The sequence below is a fragment of the Pichia membranifaciens genome (genome assembly GCF_001661235.1).
Source record: "Pichia membranifaciens NRRL Y-2026 unplaced genomic scaffold PICMEscaffold_2, whole genome shotgun sequence".
NCBI classification, from domain to species: Eukaryota; Fungi; Ascomycota; class Pichiomycetes; order Pichiales; family Pichiaceae; genus Pichia; species Pichia membranifaciens.
The window spans coordinates 129,200-146,936 of record NW_017566983.1 but is presented as its reverse complement, the minus strand read 5'-3'; the positions used below and the strand labels follow the sequence as shown (position 1 = coordinate 146,936).

General features: G+C 39.8%; 7 protein-coding genes across 7 annotated transcripts; 6 read left to right on the top strand and 1 right to left on the bottom strand.

Moving 5' to 3' along the window:
- Positions 1–51: 51 nt before the first annotated feature.
- Positions 52–1,623, bottom strand: PICMEDRAFT_66820 (hypothetical protein). Its single transcript, XM_019163493.1, has one exon. It carries the CDS (start codon positions 1,534–1,536, stop codon positions 157–159), a length of 1,380 nt encoding a protein of 459 aa, XP_019018185.1. The 5' UTR covers positions 1,537–1,623; the 3' UTR covers positions 52–156.
- Positions 1,624–1,943: 320 nt separating this feature from the next.
- On the top strand, positions 1,944–2,909 carry PICMEDRAFT_15070 (hypothetical protein). Its single transcript, XM_019160650.1, has one exon. The coding sequence runs from the start codon at positions 2,040–2,042 to the stop codon at positions 2,802–2,804; it is 765 nt and encodes a 254-aa protein (XP_019018184.1). The 5' UTR covers positions 1,944–2,039; the 3' UTR covers positions 2,805–2,909.
- Positions 2,910–2,995: 86 nt separating this feature from the next.
- On the top strand, positions 2,996–4,991 carry PICMEDRAFT_15069 (hypothetical protein). The gene has a single exon (XM_019160649.1). It carries the CDS (start codon positions 3,124–3,126, stop codon positions 4,873–4,875), a length of 1,752 nt encoding a protein of 583 aa, XP_019018183.1. The 5' UTR covers positions 2,996–3,123; the 3' UTR covers positions 4,876–4,991.
- Positions 4,992–5,194: 203 nt separating this feature from the next.
- PICMEDRAFT_15068 (hypothetical protein) lies at positions 5,195–7,421 on the top strand. Its single transcript, XM_019160648.1, has one exon. The coding sequence runs from the start codon at positions 5,235–5,237 to the stop codon at positions 7,332–7,334; it is 2,100 nt and encodes a 699-aa protein (XP_019018182.1). The 5' UTR covers positions 5,195–5,234; the 3' UTR covers positions 7,335–7,421.
- A 656-nt stretch (positions 7,422–8,077) lies between these two features.
- PICMEDRAFT_23291 (hypothetical protein) lies at positions 8,078–13,345 on the top strand (the record flags this gene model as incomplete). The annotated part of the gene is made up of 3 exons (XM_019162304.1): positions 8,078–9,418; positions 9,497–11,138; positions 11,241–13,345. Coding segments are annotated over 3 exons (5,088 nt in total), but the record flags the coding sequence as incomplete, so codon positions are not given.
- An 882-nt stretch (positions 13,346–14,227) lies between these two features.
- Positions 14,228–14,461, top strand: PICMEDRAFT_57639 (hypothetical protein; the record flags this gene model as incomplete). Its single annotated transcript, XM_019163250.1, has 1 exon — positions 14,228–14,461. The coding sequence occupies one exon, from the start codon at positions 14,228–14,230 to the stop codon at positions 14,459–14,461; it is 234 nt and encodes a 77-aa protein (XP_019018180.1).
- Positions 14,462–14,915: 454 nt separating this feature from the next.
- On the top strand, positions 14,916–17,726 carry PICMEDRAFT_15065 (hypothetical protein). Its single transcript, XM_019160647.1, has one exon. It carries the CDS (start codon positions 14,999–15,001, stop codon positions 17,474–17,476), a length of 2,478 nt encoding a protein of 825 aa, XP_019018179.1. The 5' UTR covers positions 14,916–14,998; the 3' UTR covers positions 17,477–17,726.
- Positions 17,727–17,737: the final 11 nt, after the last annotated feature.

The window sequence follows — 17,737 nt, the reverse complement described above, 5'->3', positions numbered from 1 at the left end:
CCACAGAAACTGAGGAAAATAATGACAACATGAAATCAACCGGCAAAAAACTGCTGGCGACTCTACTTATTTTTGAAAAGATATTAATTATGTGAACACTATAAGGATCAAAATTGAGCTATAAAATATATAAACTAAAATTTCAATGCGTCACACTTATTTCTTGGCAGCCTTGGCAGCAGACTTGGTAACCTTACCAGCCTTGTCAACCTTTTCAACAGACTTGATGACACCAACAGCAACGGTTTGTCTCATGTCTCTGACGGCGAATCTACCTAAAGGTGGGTAGTCAGTGAAAGCTTCAACACACATTGGCTTGGTTGGGACCATCTTGACGATAGCAGCATCACCAGACTTGACAGACTTTGGATGGTCTTCAGTGGACTTACCAGTTCTTCTGTCGATCTTTTCGATCAATTCGTCGAACTTACAAGCAATGTGGGCAGTGTGACAGTCCAAAACTGGTGAGTAACCAGCAGAAATTTGACCAGGGTGGTTCAAGACAATGACTTGAGCATTGAAAGAAGCACAGCCCATTGGTGGGTCGTTCTTGGAGTCACCACAGACGTTACCTCTCTTGATGTCCTTGACAGAGACGTTCTTGACGTTGAAACCAACATTGTCACCTGGGACACCTTCTTCTAATTGTTCGTGATGCATTTCGACGGACTTGACTTCGGTAGAGACACCGGTTGGAGCAAAGGTAACAACCATACCTGGCTTGATAACACCGGTTTCGACTCTACCGACTGGCACAGTACCAATACCACCAATCTTGTAGACATCTTGTAATGGCAATCTCAATGGCTTGTCAGTTGGTCTGGCAGGTGGCTCAATAGCATCGATGGCTTCTAATAAGGTCTTACCCTTAACGACACCGGAAGCCTTGGTTTCCTTGGTCCAGCCCTTGTACCATGGACAGTTGGTAGATGGTTCAATCATGTTGTCACCGTTCCAACCAGAGATTGGGACAAATGGAACAGTCTTTGGGTTGTAACCAACCTTCTTGATGAAGTTGGAGGTCTCCTTGATGATTTCTTCGAATCTGGATTCGTCCCACTTAACAGAGTCCATCTTGTTGACAGCAACAATCAATTGTCTGACACCCAAGGTGAAAGCCAAAAGAGCGTGTTCTCTGGTTTGACCGTCCTTAGAGATACCGGCTTCGAATTCACCGACACCACCAGCAATGATCAAAATAGCACAATCAGCTTGGGAAGTACCAGTGATCATGTTCTTGATGAAATCTCTGTGACCTGGAGCGTCAATGACAGTGACGTGGTACTTTGGAGTTTCGAACTTCCATAAAGCGATATCAATGGTGATACCTCTTTCTCTTTCAGCCTTTAACTTGTCCAAGACCCAAGCGTACTTGAAAGAACCCTTACCTAATTCAGCGGCTTCCTTCTCAAACTTTTCGATGGTTCTCTTGTCAATACCACCACACTTGTAAATCAAGTGACCGGTGGTAGTAGACTTACCGGAATCGACGTGACCAATAACGACGACGTTAACGTGTTGCTTATCTTTACCCATTTTGTAGAAATTAGTTTAGTATGCTGACAGAAAGGTCTCAAGAGGAAAGCCAGGAGGAAAAAAGAGGAAGAAACAGCATCAAGGAAGAAGAAAGGAAGAGAAGAAAGAGAAAAATGGAAGAAAGGAGGGGGAGGAAGGCAAAAGAGCAACGCATTCACGGGAGGAGAAAAGCAGAAATGGCCAGAAATATAAGAGAAAACGAGCGAAAATGGGCAACGTGGAAAATTTGGAACATCTGGAAAAAAAAGTGAAAAATTTTGGACAATAAGTGTGCCGCTTCTCTGCCATCGCGGGCAACGTGCCTGTAAGCCTGCAAAAGCCCCTCTGGCCCGAGGGCCGATCGGCGTAAAATGTGTCGGTGAAGGTCCCTGGAGGCAGGTGTGCCCTTTTTCGGGGTTTTGACGGCTCAGAAGGACGGACCCAGGAGTCAAGAGATAGATGGAAGTGGTGCTGGTAAAGATCGGAGCGACATTACTGTCTGCAGTTAACTTTGCTGCATTGTAATGACTCTTGCGGACGTGGCGCTTGGCGCCCCGAGCAGGAAAAGGAAGGTGGGTTCGGTGAAGTTTCTTTCCGAAATAACCTCCAGCTGCAACAACAACAGTAACAACAACAGTAGTGGTATTGGAAAAGCGGCGATTGTAATTAAGCCGATCTTGAAACAAGCGCACTCGGTGAGAAACAGGCTGAAAGGCGAAGGCGACAAAAAGGTGGTGGTGTTCACCGAAGCGGTAGCAGAGTTGTCCCCGTCGACAACGCCGACGGCAACGACCCCGGGAACGGCAGTAGACTCTACGGAAAATGTTGAGAATACAGAGAACGTGCCGGGCGTGTCTATGCAATCGGTCGACAAGCTGTTTTTGGCGTCCCACTCGGTGTTCGACCCCACGTCCATAGACTCGTTGGACCATTCGTATCACACCAGGGCGAGTGGCAATGCTGGTAGCACGAACTCCAGCACAGGCAGCAACCTCAGCTTGTTGCTGGACTACGACAGCATCTCCAACAGCCCTGAAAATTTCACAGCGGGTAATAACAACAACAACAACAACAACAACAACAACAACAACGCTACGCTGGCGTCCATCGATTCAATTACTATGACTGGCACCAAGACCAACAGTGCTTTGGTCTACGATATAAATATGTACAAAAACGAAATCAAACACATCAAGCTCACAATCAAGGACCTTAAGCGCCAGAAGAAGTGCTTGACGAGAAACCAGCACCGCGTTTCGTTATGTAAACTTTTTAGTAGACAACACTGACCCCGTTACATACAGCTATGCAGAGGGGTGTGCCAACCTGCCCACGCCCACTTTGGTATATTCATATATATAGTGTATGGACAATACCCGCAACGTTGACTCCACAATTCACCTTACGTAATCTTGATATTATTTTTCTCTTATCGGAAAACTGAATTGGCAGTATGCGAGCTTGTATAAACAGTGGACATCGCCAACAGCAGCAAGCTTCCTTGGTGAACGTCGACTCTTTCTCAGATGTGTCGGATATTTGTTTCCTTAAAGCCAGTAGCTAATCCTTTTAGACCCTTTTTTCTTTATATCCACTTTCTTGACACCAATGACAGGAAAGTTCAGAAGAGAGTCGCAAGTCAATGAGTCCTTCTCAAGAGCTGCCATCCCTATTCTTTCTGAACAACACGATGCTTCTCAACACTATGGTTCTATTATTTCAGATCAGGACTCTTTGATTCAAAGGAGGCGTGCTTCTTCTATGTATTCGACAAGGGCACGCCAACTCCATTTGGCTTCCATATCGGTGAAAAATGGACGTTACCAACCGATTGATACAGATACGACCACAGAAGTGAAAATGATGATGCAATCTTCGATTCCTTTGATAATAACTCTTCTTTTGCAATATTCTTTAACTGTTGCATCTGTTTTCTTTGTCGGGAACTTAGGTTCAAACCAATTGGCTGCTGTATCTTTGTCAAATCTTTTGGCAAACATCTCTTCTTTTGGTTTGATAGAAGGCATTGCGTCCTCTTTGTCGACGCTTTGTCCACAAGCCTATGGTCGTAAAGATTACAAGATGGTTGGTATGCATTCAATTAGATGCTTCTTGATGTTGATGCTTCTTTATATCCCCATCTTCTGTTTCTGGACATGGGGCGCATATCCCCTGCTTTCAGCAGTGGTCACAGAAGTTGAAGCGTGCATTTTGGCAGCTCAATACTTGAAAGTTCTTGTATGGAGTGTTCCAGGTTTTATTGTTTTTGAGGTCTTGAAACAATATTTGCAAGCTCAAGGTATTTTCCATGCTTCAACTGTGGTATTGCTCATATGTGCACCTTTCAACTTTTTATTGACCTACCTTTTAGTATGGAACAAACACTTTGGTATTGGATTTCTAGGGGCTCCTACCGCTGTTGCCGTCACCAATACCTTAATGGCTCTAATGCTCCTATTTTACACCTGTTTTATAAACGGATATCAGTGTTGGTGTGGGTTGTCCATGGAAGTGTTCAAGAATTGGAGTAGAGCCTTGAAGTTGGCAGCACCTGGAGTCTTGATGATTGAAGCTGAATGGTTAGCATTTGAAATCATCTCTTTTGCTTCTTCCAGGTTTGGAACTGAATCATTGGCAGCCCAATCTATTGTTTCAACAGTTTGCGTAACCATCTACCAAATTCCATTTGCCGTTTCTGTTGCTGGTTCAACTAGAATTGCCTGGTTCATTGGCTCGGCTTCTAAAAAGGCCGCCCTCATATCAACTCATGCTGCAATTTATGTCTCTATCGGGTTTGGGATTTTCAACTGCATAGTACTTGGCACTGGCTCTTCATCAATTGCCAAAATTTTTTCACAGGATGAAGCCGTTGTCAATTTAGCTTCCAAAGTTTTGATTATTGGCGCAATTTATCAGATTCCTGATTGTCTTTGTTGTGTTCTAGGTGGTGTGTTGAGAGGTCAAGGACGTCAATATATCGGTGGCTGGCTCAATTTGTTCAGTTACTACGTTTTAGCATTGCCTGTTGCATTCTTATTTGGATTCCATTTTGAGCTTGAGTTGTTCGGTCTATGGATTGGTATGATTGTTGCCTTGGTATTTGTATCAACATGCGAGCTATTTTTTGTCCTTGCCAGTGACTGGGAAACCATAATAAAGGACTCTTTAGTTGAAGACCTCGACGGTCAAATGCCTCATACCAGCCACAATGACTCAGGCTACGAAGATGCTATTAATGATGACACTTTATCATTGAGGCCCTCTAGAAGTTACGGCAGCTTGATTGACCATAATTTGTTAAGTCCAACTATCAGTTCTGCTACCTTAGGTCAACTTGACCCTTCAGTATTGCATATCTGATTTTTTTGAAGAAATGCAACTCTTATTCATTAACTTCCCATACATTACGTCTACATATTCTTTTCATAAACATTATTTGGCGGTTGCTACTAGACCCCATAATATAATACCCATCCATTTTTCTAATCGTAGGTTTCATATTAAAGAAAAGCTAGATTTGTTATCGCAGTGAAAGGATGCGCAAAAAGTAAAAAGTGTCTCCGATTTTTTTGATTTTCTTGATTATCGATTTGAATACGAAGGGTCGCTTTTTTTTACTGCTGGTACATTTGCAATATTGCCTTCTGCTGTAACGTTTCAAAGTTTACCCGTGCTTTAGTTCAGCATTGTCAATAAAAACATAACAAAACAGACCAGTAATGTCTTGGTTTGGAACTGCAAAATACCCTCAATTTGAGGAGAAAATAAAGGATGCGACATCCGAATCAATTCCCAACGGTGAAATTGATTTTGCCACAGCATTAGAGGTCAGCGATATGATTCGCTCGAAACAAGTGCCGCCAAAGGAGTCAATGAGATCACTAAAAAGAAGATTTTTGGAAGCTGAAAATGTGAACACGCAAAAGTCCGCTTTCAAACTGATTGATTTTTGTATCAAAAACGGTGGAGAACATTTTATCAATGAAATCGCTTCCAAAGAGTTCATGGACCCGTTGGTTGCTCAATTGAAAGAAAAAACTATAAATGAAGGTTTAAAATCCTATCTTTTAGAACATATTCAAACCTGGTCAATAATGGTCAGTAAAGATCCCAAGTTTGATTATATTAATAAAACATATAGGAAACTACAAGACGACGGATTTGAGTTTCCCATGATTAGTGATGTTATCGACTCAACCATGATAGATTCAAAAGTGGCTCCAGAATGGCAAGATTCTGATGCTTGTATGATGTGCTCAAAAATGTTTACTTTCATAAATAGAAAACATCATTGTAGATCCTGCGGTGGTGTTTTTTGCGCACAGCATTCTAGCAAGTCTGTAGAATTGCCTGAGTTGGGGATAAATATTCCAGTGAGAGTTTGTGATAATTGCTATACTGACCAAAAAGCAAAGAGGAAGAAGAATAAGCGCAACAAAAGACAATCTGATTCTAAATCATTAGATTCAAGAAATGTTGTTGAAGACACAGATGATGAAATTAAGAGAGCAATCGAACTGTCGTTAAAAGAGACAGCAGCTAAAAATTCACACGACACGACTTCAAAAGTTAACGCAACTGTGACTCAAGATGAGGATGAGGATGAGGATGAAGCTATGAAGGCTGCAATTGCTGCAAGTTTGCAAGATTTGAATAATAAAAATTCCAATGGCAGCGATAAGCTTGAAGCTATAAAAGAACCAGAAGTACAGAAAGATTCTTCAACAGGGCTCTACTCTAATTTGATGTCAGACAGACCGTATGTCCCTACAAGCAGCTCACTTTCTTCCCAACATACTGTTCAAGAAAGGCCTCCAATTTCTTATTCACAGCAGCAACAATATTTCCAAGCGCCACAACCTCAGGCGCAGCTCCAACCTCATTCTCTCTCTCAGCCGCAACTACAGCTCCAGCATCAAAAACCGTATGAACAGCGTCGGGATGATATGTACGTGGCCTCCAATTCGAACACAATCAGAGGCATTGACGAAACAAAGGTAGTGGACTTTATTCAATTACTAGACAATCTCAAGGGTGACCAATATCGAATCAACACAACCGATCCAAGAATCATTCAGCTTCATTCAGATATGGTTCTTCTTCACCCTAAAATAGGAGCAGCCATAGCTAATGAACACTCCGAAATTGAGAAGTTCCAATCTTTATATTCAAAACTATTTGCAATCAGCAGACTTTATGATGATATTCTGCAAAGTAGACTAAAACAAGAACAGGATATGCTAAAATCACAGCACAATAGTTTAGGGCCTCCTCAGTCGTATGGGCGCTCTCCATACCAGCAACACATCCCACCATATTTGAATCAACCTGTGCAGTATTTATCGCCTCAATCAACGTTTAACCAGCACCCTCAAGTCCATCAATTACAAGCATACCAGTCCCAATCCGGCACTTTTCAAATCGATGAGCTTCCCACACACAACATTGTTAATACTTCCCAAAGCATATCTCCACAAGCAACATGCATTAGCCCCAGCTCGCAATTCACCATCCCATCCACTTATCCTATACCAGCACCATCAGGAACAAATCTAGAAGCGCAACAACTCTTACAAATGGTTCCTTCTTCACCATACTCTCATAAAGTGTCCGCAGAAGAGATACCGAGAGTGAAAGACTTTTCTGATGGAAAGCTTCCTATATCAGAACACCTCCGTTATGCAAGTGTACCCGAGACAGTATCAGAAGGCCCGCCTTCACCTAATCAAGCAGAGCCTAAAGTATCAGAAACTGAGATGCATCATGTTACAGCTCAACTTAAAAAAGAGCCTGAAATTGTCAACCTTATTGATTTGTAACTTTATAACTGGTTTGTAATTACGATTTATAACCCTCATGTTTAAGTTAATGGTCAACTGACCTGTTAAGCCAAACTTTTATCCTCCCTGCGCTGACGTAATATTATTGACTTTTTATGTAAGGACAGAGGGCTCATCAGCTGGATCGAAATTACGCTCTCGGAATTGATGAGGATTGTCTCCACACATGATGAGGGCAAACCCTTATACTTTTCACATTTTAAAACAATTATCCTAAAGAGAGGGTAGAGATCTGTGAAATATTTTAACTAAACATGGAAACAGAACAACAATATAATCAGTTTTCATCTTTGAGGTTATTTCTTTTGAATTTTGCATCCCAACACAATTACCAATATACTAAAAATGCCAGATTGTCATTAAAGAAAGAGCTGTCTTACATATCTGGGATAGATCCTAGAGACTTGGAAGTAGACGAAACGAATCATACACACTATGGAAGAACATGTGGCCATCGATTTCTAAGAGGCGAGACTTGCTGGAGATGCCTCACTTGTGGATATGATGAAACTTGTGCACTTTGCCGTTTTTGCTTCAATGCGGAAGAGCACGAAGGACACGATGTCCATAAAAGTATCATCCAGAGAGATTATGCTGGCTGTTGCGATTGTGGTGATGAAGAGGCCTATAGCAACTGTCAATGTAAACTTTACACCTTACCAAGCGGTGAATCATCCTTTACTGTTATCAATGATAAATTGATAAACAATCTAACAGAGTTTCTGGGGGTGTTGGCCGATTTCATCATAGATATAACAAATCATTCTATATCATGTTTATCTCCACCAGAAAGGGTTGATCAAATAAGGCTAGCCCATCAAATGGGGGTCCTAAATGCAAAAGTTTATCACGGAGTTGATTATGATAGTCCAAAATATGCCTTATTAATATATTCAGATCAAGTTCACCAATATAAAGATGCAGTGCAACGAATACGATTTACCACTGGAAAAGTCTTGGAATATGCTGAGATGATTGCCTCGAGGTGTAATGAATATGGGCGGGCTATTGTCATGGTATCTGATAACATTCAGTTTTTGCTAAGGAAGCAAGAAATTTTAACTTCAACTGGTTTAACAGGGTGTATCAAGAACGTCAGAGAAGCATTTAGAGAGGAGATGTGTAGTGACATAATATCTTGGATTTTTGAGTTTACGCAATCAAATATTGCAAAATACAACTGGGCTGTAAGGTGCACGATTTCTAGGTCTTTTTTGCGTCCTTATAACCGTGGCTGCATGGACCAATGGTTGGATGTATATCATGATAAAGTATTGTTGAACCCTTTATGCTTAAGAACAAATTCAAAAGTTTCAACAACCTCTGATACCAGCTCGAACGAATCAAGTTGGAACCTCTCTGAAGAGTTGAAAAATGATTGTCAGTATTATGATTCCATTAAAGAGACCGATACTTACAACGGCTCAAGACTACAATTTCTATTATTATTTGATGTGAGATTTTGCAAGAAAACAAGGATTGACTTGCACAATATTTACATTCCCCCTATTGCCAAGAACTCAGTCTACGGAAAAATGCTTGTTGCGCAGTTTATTGATATCTATGATAATATTCTCACGTTATTTTTGTTGGTTGATAGAGAACCAGAATTATCAGTTATGCCTCTACTTTCAACTCAGTTATTTAGCTCACCGTCTAATGACAGCTTGATTCTAAAGCATGGTGATATGGTCAAAATGATTCGTTCTATTTACAGCTACGTCACCACTGGTCAGACCACTAATACCTTGCAATCAGACAATCTAATGCAGTCAAACATATCCGGTGTTGTTTTTTCAACATTGAAAAATAGAAAATGGGCACACGTTCTACTCGATTTATCATATGTTATTACTCGAAATCCTGATATTGATAATATATTCACTATTTTTTTGTGTTTTCCTGAGTATGTACACTTTTTGGGTGTATTTCAAAGTAAGCCTGTCTTTCAGAGGGAAGCAGAAAAGCACGTGGAGTATGAAAGCCAGGATTATACCGTATTTTTCAATGCAGTTTCTGTGATTTCCCACTTCTCTGAGAACTTGGGGAAAATACTCAGCAGAGTTTCAAAAGACAGGCTTTTCTCTCAAGGAAATTCTATGGATTGCTGGTATCATTCGTATTCCAATTCAATGAAAAAGCCGTTTACTGAAACATTGTACATTATTATCATACGAAAAATAATTGAGCTAACCTTCAGTGACAAGCAAGAAGATGACTCATTGGGAAGATTTTACCATAAGATAATTGATGACAAAGAAGAAGCAATTTGTTTACAATCCTGCCAAGAATTTCCGGGTTTTAATGTAATAAAATTTGATGTTATGAAGGGCAAAGTAAGCTTTTTACATCCATTGCATAACATGTTTTCCTGGCTGGTTGAAATGGATCAATCTATGGACTCTGAGAGGTCATTGCTTAACTTGATGGATATTATACAAGGAGAATATGAATTTTATTTGAATGAAAAAGTTGGATCTAACAGCAAGGCGATTGGAGATCTTCAACTCTCTAAATATGAAGGAGTTATGGGCTTTTTCGATATCCCTTTGAGAAAAATTGTTCTTATCTCTCAAATAAAGGTTGGTTTATGGGTAAGAAACGGTACTAGTGTTAAAAGTCAAATGAATTTGTATCGATACGGTGCAAGTAGAGAATTCGGTTATATGAGAGATCTATTTCTGTGCCAAGTTTATGTTGGCTACTTTAGATATGCACAGTTAGTCATGTATACCATTTTCGATAGATGGAAATTGCTGTCTTGGGTAAATGGAAACCTTTCAACATTGCCGTACCCACCACATCATATGCAAGCCATACTTGAAGAATTCATTTTGTTCATGATATATCTTGTCACTGAAGACTTACACTTGCATAAGAAAGATGCAGTTTATGTTTCAGATCAACTAATACAGAGAGAAATTGTACATTCCTTGTGTTTTGACTCCAAGAATCATAACGAGATTACTAGTTGCATACCTGACCATGTATGTTCATTGAGAAGGTTTCCTATAGTTTTTCAAAAATGTGTGGAACCTGTAAAAGATTATGATGAAATTGCGGAAGAACGACTTTATAGATTGAAACCAGAGTTGATAGATACGATTGACCCCTACTACGTTCACTTCAACTCAAACAGAAGAGATAGTTGCATTTCAAAAATGAAAGAATATATTGCTCGCAAGATGAACATAAATCCCATTAATGTTGTGATTGAGCCAAAAGTTATTGACTGGAGAGATAGCCCATTTGAGAGAGTTGTGGATGTGTTGTTGGACGAAAAGCTTCTTTTGTTTTTGCATACAACTTTACTGCATTGTAAGCTTCAAATCTCAAATGATACCAACTCTCAACGGAAAAATGCAACTAAAGAAAACCACGAATCATTGCTTAGCTTGACACTACACTTAACGCATATAGCTATGAAACACAAGAATATTAAAGAAGTTAAGGACATTGAGCTTTCTAAACTTTTTGTGGAATTGCTGAGTATTTATGAATGCAATGTTGTTATCGAACTAAATGCTAAGGTGAAGAGCATTATGCATATAATTTACAATATTCTCAAAAGTATGCAGTTTGATTTTCAGCAAAATATACCAAAGTTTAATCCTGACATTTTCAGTACTAACTTCGTTAAAACAGAAAACGAGAGCAGATCTATTAATGATTTATCGTACGATAGGAAAAAAAAGTTAGCCAAAAAGAAACGTAACAAGCTGCTGGCGAAACTAAAGAAACAACAGCAAAAATTTGCTGAAAATTTCATGGTGGATGATTACAGTGAGAGTGCCCCAAGTGAAAGTGGCAATGAAATGATTAAATCAATTGAATCAATACAAGATTTCAGATTGTCGTCAAGTGATGATAACACAAACTGTAAAGATAGTGTGGACGGAACTTACAATGACGGTGAAATGGAGGACGATAGTGATACCAGCTGTCCCTCATGGAAATATCCTGAACACACATGTTTACTTTGCCATATGCCTCCGGCTGATGAGAAAGAGGTTTTTGGCGTTTTTAGTTATATTACTGAGAGTAACGAATTCAGATATGTGCCAACACAGAATGATTATTGGTTCTACAAGGCATTTGGAGGGAACTCAAGTTTAGATGAATCAGCTTGTTCAAATGAAAGACTGAATAATTTCATTGCTAAATCTGAATATGAGAGTGTGATTGGGCCTGGTTTCCCTAGCGCTGATGAAGAGTTAAACGGCAGTGGCTACAATGATAATATGGCACTAATTACAAGCTGCTCTCATGGTATGCACGACCAATGTTTTAAGCAATATTATGAGGCTTCAATGGATAAACAGCTCTCCCAAATTACAAGGACTGTACCAGAAAATATTCAAAGGCGTGAGTTTATCTGTCCTTTATGCAAATCTATTAACAACGTGTTCATTCCAGTTTATTATTCTAAAAATAACAAAAGGTTTGACAAAAACTTTGAAAGACATTTGAATACTAAAGATATATTAAACCCTTTTTTGGACGATAAGTTGCTAAAAAATCCTAATTTGTTAGCGGGTATAAGAGATGAACTAATTGAGAATGTGAAAGCTAGTATGAAACCTAAAGATTGGTTTATTGACGAGGAGCTTGAATTTGATGGATCAAAAAAATACACATTCAATAGCAAATCAAAAATTCCTTTGGCCCTCAAAGATTGTTTAATTGCAGTTACATCTGTTTCTCCCCCATTCGAATCATTTGGACTAGTTATAAGTAAAACCATTGAATCTTTGGAGATATTGTTAAGAGGTGAGGGCTATAACGAACAAAGTCAGCAAAAGCTACTCATTTTCCAGCTTAATAACCGTTCTCTCACTACCATTAGAATATGGCTACAAATTAGTGAAATCTTCAAATCTACGCTAGGAATACAAAGAGATGACATATTGGCAAAGGATAATTCACACCTATATTCGCAAAGTCTGGTCGGATCCTATTCCAACCTATTTCAAGATGATAATCTTATGTTCAATGGGCAGGACTATTTTACGGGTCTAATTCATTGTGAAGAGGTAAAATATATTGGCTACCCATTTCAGAAATTGGTCGGAATTTTTTTTGTCAAGCACATCAAGCAATCAATCATGAAAGTTCTTGTGATATTGATGAATCGAGACGAACGGATCAGGCTTGGTGTTGCCAGCTCTGAAAGATTCGACATTTTAGGTGCTGATAAGTTTGAAGGTAACAGAGATCATCTAAGAAAAATTATTTGCAACTTCATAGATGTTGATACTTGCAATGAGGCATTAGTAGACGTTGTTTACAGTATGACGATAAGGCTAATAACACCGTTTATCAGAAAGTGCCTCATTTTGGCGTACGCAAAATATGCAAGATTCGATGAAACGCAGGTCAAGGTCAATAATGGATTACGAGAGTGTGATCGGATTTGTGAGGTGCTCAAAGTGCCCAAAGTTGACGATATTATCGAGAAACTTGAAGTGGTGTTTTTTAAGCTGGTGAGTACAAAGCAAAAGAAGGAGTTGTTGAGGTCGAGGGTAGCTTATCCTGGAATGATTAGACTCATCAACCTGCCCGAAGAATTAAACGATCTTTACATTCGTTACTACAACCTAATTGATGAGAAGGACAGGGCAGAAGAACCTGCTATATGTCTGTTTTGTGGTGATATTATCGATGTGCAAAAAAATCGTTATGGCGACGAGTTTGGGTCGTGTACCATGCACCTACGCTGGGAATGCATAAACGGAGGAAGGGGGCTTTTTTTCCTCCCTCGAAACAACTGTTGTTTGCTATTGGACAACGGGAAAGGGTGTTTTATTGACAGTCCATACCGCGATGCTCACGGCGAGACCGATAAAGACTGCAAGAAGGGGCACAATTTGAGGCTAAGCAGACGCAAATACGAGGAGTTTCAGAAAAGCGTGTGGTTGACCCACAACATTCAAAACGTGATTGCTCAGAAACTCGAGAATCTTACAGATATAGGAGGGTGGTGCACGCTATGATAGCCTTTTCTGTGAGCCCGCATTGTATGTCTGGTGTAAGCTAGCAAATCAGCAATAAGCAACAAGCAATAAGCAACAAGCAATAAGCAACAAGCAATAAGCATTTAAAAATAAGTAAGACGCAAGTCAGTAGGTAGGAAAGCAAGCAAGTAACCAAGTGGATGAATGTGTAAGCAGTCACTGCCAGACCTAGAACCTAGGCACCCTGAAAGCGTAGATATCCCGCCAGTAAGACATCTGATTCTATTATTAGGCGTCGCTGTTGTTGCCATCTTTTTGTTGTTGTTGTTGTTGTTGTCGTTGTTGTCGTCGAACCACTATCTCTACAGTGTCTAGAGTGTCGACACGGCCCTTTTTGAGTCGGCTAGCTGCGGTGCCGATCCATTGTCTTCGCTTCGCTTTTGCAAACCCGTTTAATCCTGCACGGCTTGATTTCGCTCGTGTATCTGCGGCTTTTGTTTGTGCGCCTAGCAACGCAGCAATTGCCTTAGGCAACCATCTCGCGTGGGGGGCGCGGTTATTTATCTTTTTCCAGATATAGCGACAACGGTTGGGCAAACCGCGTTTCTTTGCAGATCTGTTGTCCCGTGTTGGAAGAAACACTGCTATACGAATATTACCTTTCCTGCGGTCTGTGCCGTGTGGATGGCGCAGACGCCGAGGTCGAAGTCGATGTGGATGTAGGTGTTGTTGTTGCTATCAGCGGGATTTTACTGGTTTTCATCAAACGACCAAAAAATATAAAAGACGGCTTGTGCCCCTACTTCTTGGTTTTGTTGTTTCTCTCTCCTTTCTTCTCTTTATTCTTTTTTCCCTTCTCTTTCTGTATCTTACTCTCACAAGACACAACTAACTTAAGTCCTTCTTTACACTATCAAAATGCAATTCTCCATCGTCTCTTTATTCGCTGCTTCTGCCTTAGCTGTTTCTACCCAAACTTCTTTCTCTACTGAAGTTGACACCATCACTTCTTGTGCTTCCACTGTTACCAACTGTCCAGCCAAGAACGCTACTGGCTCTACTTCCATCTACACTGATGGTGCTGCTTTCGTTGGTGGTTCCTACTACGCTGCAGGTGCTGCAGTTTTGGCTGCCGGTGCTTTGTTAATCTAAGGCTGCTGAGATTCAGAATTGAACAATTGCATAGCCAGTCTGTTGTCAATTTGTTACAAATTCTCCATATTTCAAGGCATGTCCTTATGTATTAGATAATAATCTCATCTATGTATTCTTATATGTAAATGTATCCAGCTTAATAGATTTTTTGATATCCGATATTATTCACTCAATCGCCTTTGACAGGGCTTAGCTCCAATTGGTCTTATTGTCGACGCGTCGGTGATACAGAGCGGTCTAGCCCACAAGATCGTCGGATTTTCACTCTGCAGCGGCTGACGTAAGCTTCCATGCGCGCTACCGGAGGCTGAAATGTATGGGACGTAAGGTACAGGAGCGCAGGAGGACCCTGTAGCATGGCCGCCCGTAGCAATAAGCTCGTATCCCAAAGCCTATATCCCATTCTGCCGTGTTCTTTTCATCGTCCTTGCTTGAGTACCACTAAAACCAACTTGTCTATCGCATTGGTAGAGTCAAATTAGTTATTTGAAGTACTGACTGCCTCCACAATCTTCAAACACTGGTCAATTCTCCATGATTTTGGCAAGGAATAAGTACGTGTGGAGGTTATATAATCTGTTCCGCAAATACCGGAGGTTCATAGTCTTCACTCTATTTGCCTTCATATCGGTCAACACCTTCCTATACACCTTCCCGTCTGCACCAGAGTTTCCTGAAATCTATGAAGGGACATTCAGAGGAAAGTATTTAAAGACTATCAGAAGCGCAGATGACTTGAAAACAGACAACTTTTACACAAAGTGGTCTCTCATCGGGTACCTCGATGATTTGGTAAATGAGCCAATCCAGAACCAGACGTTCCACAATTCTGTGGATCCGTTTTCAGTGCTTGACTCTTATGAAACCAACAATGAGTCTTTTGTCTACCAGCAGCTCCCGCTATGGGACAGAATAAACTTTTATGCCGATACGATTTTACCGGAATCAAACTTCACATTCAGAGCTATACAGGACATCATATATAAGGACGCATATTACAGCAAGAAATTTATCAACACGAGGTTGAAGAAATGGTTGAAAATTAAAGAGCATTTGACCGAAAAGGAACAGGAACAGCTTGATATCAACGACGACTGGTTCGAAAATGTCGTCATCCAACTAAGAGAAAAGAAATTGGAGCACAATCAAATATCAGCCACCGAGATCAAACATTCTTTGAGACACTTCAAACTTTTTTCCAACTTGTTTCTGAAAACAGAGAATGACGCTGAGCTCATCAACTCTCCCCAGGCCCCCGAATACGCCAAACAATGTTCAGCTATCTCCAAAAAACTATTTCCATGGTTAACTGGTGAGACTCCAAAGTTTAGATCATATGATAAAAAATTGGTGGAAAAGAAGATTGATCCTTATTCAGACGCCAATTCTCAACTAGCAAACAATTGTTTTATCAAAATGTTGCAGTCCAAGATGAAGGGTAGAGGCATTGTCTTCACCACTAATGATTCACTGGTACCAGAGTTAGCTGCCATATTATCAATTTTAAGATTAACAGGTAACACATACCCTATTCAGATTTTCCATAATAATGATTTATCAATTGAGTCGATCAAAATCATTAACAACATTGCCAACGATCCAATCATGAAGTTACCAAAATCTATACCAGAATTCAAAGTGCCTAAGAAGCCTGTGACTCTAGATATCACATATGTTGATGTTTCAAACACCATTTCATTTACATTTAAGAAATACTATTCCCATTTTGGTATGAAACTCCTCGCCTATTTGTTTAACAGTTTTGAGGAAATGATCATGTTGGATACAGACACTGTTATAGTGGAGCCTTTGGAGACATTTTTCAGTTCACCAGAGTACCTCCAAAATCATGCCTACTTTTTCAAAGACAGAGATGCAAACTCGTTTTTGTACGAAGGGATTGTCGATTATTTTAAGTCGTATTTGAATTATGATCACGAAATGCATTATTTAGGCTTACCTAAAGTTGACGATAAAGTGTTGAATAACAGATTCTTTGGCGGAATGGCAAGACATTTTATGGAGTCAGGCTTATTTGTTATTAATAAGAAAGAAAAATTTGATGGTGTTGTTGCTTCTCTTTTGTTACAGATGTTCAAGCTATTTTCTGGATCATTACATGGTGAAAAAGAGTTTATATGGCTTGGTCAAGAGATAATGGGACAGCCATATGCCTTCAATTCTAATCCTGCAATCGCAATTGGAGAACTTTCCCCTGACAAAGGACTGGTCAGTCATGAATTATGTTCAACTCACCCGGCTCATATCACAAAAGATTATAACTTATTATGGTTTAATTCTGGATTCTTGACATGTAAAAAGCCAGAGTCATATTATAAAGATATCAATTACGAGAGAAACCAGCAAAAATCATTGATTGAGCTTAAGAAGGAATATCTATCTCCACTACATATTACACATGGTTTGATTCCACCTCCAGCTGAATTTTCAGTCAACATGAAGAACGGTGAGCCCACTAGAGGATGGGCAATGACATCGGAATGCTCCAATTACTTATGGTGTTCATATGATATAATTGGGGGAGGTAAAAACCCAAGTATCCCACAAGGAAGTGTCATTTCTTTCCACGAAAATGACATTAAAAAATGGGATTATCTAGGGCGCTTGTGGGTCAATTATTTCAATATTGGTTATTTAGGTAGCTCAGATCACGGATATATTGAAGGTGATGCCTATGATGAGCTTGGATTGGATGATTTGGATGTTTTCAAGATGAAACATGACGAAGAAGATGAAGATGTTGATCTTTCACTTCTAGACGACTCGGGCCTTGATGGTATCTCAGGTGATGAACTACCATCTGAAAGTGAGTCTGACTTTACCTCTTATGTTGAGAGAGAGAAGAAAAAGCCAGATCTTTCAAGAGGGAAAGCTAATATGAAGCCAAAAATAATAGATGATGATCAGGATGATTCTGATGTGTTAAGCATTGTGGATGAAGAACATGGTATCACAAAAGAGTTTAAGGAAGATTTTGGGGGGAGATACTGATGAATTCCTGATGAATTCCTTATAAACTGTTCATTTATACTACAACTCCATGCTCAATGCCTGTTTTATTTATGTCAATGGTTATTTTTGACAGTCTTTAAATTTCAAGTTTAGTGACTTGTATACAATTTCTTTTTTCCTTGTTTTTCCACCCTTGCCTTCCTTTCCTTAGTTGCATTTTTCTACGTAACGATTCTGTAAATTATCCTGGAAATTATTAATTATTATATTATTATATAGTTGACCTATTTTTGTTTGACA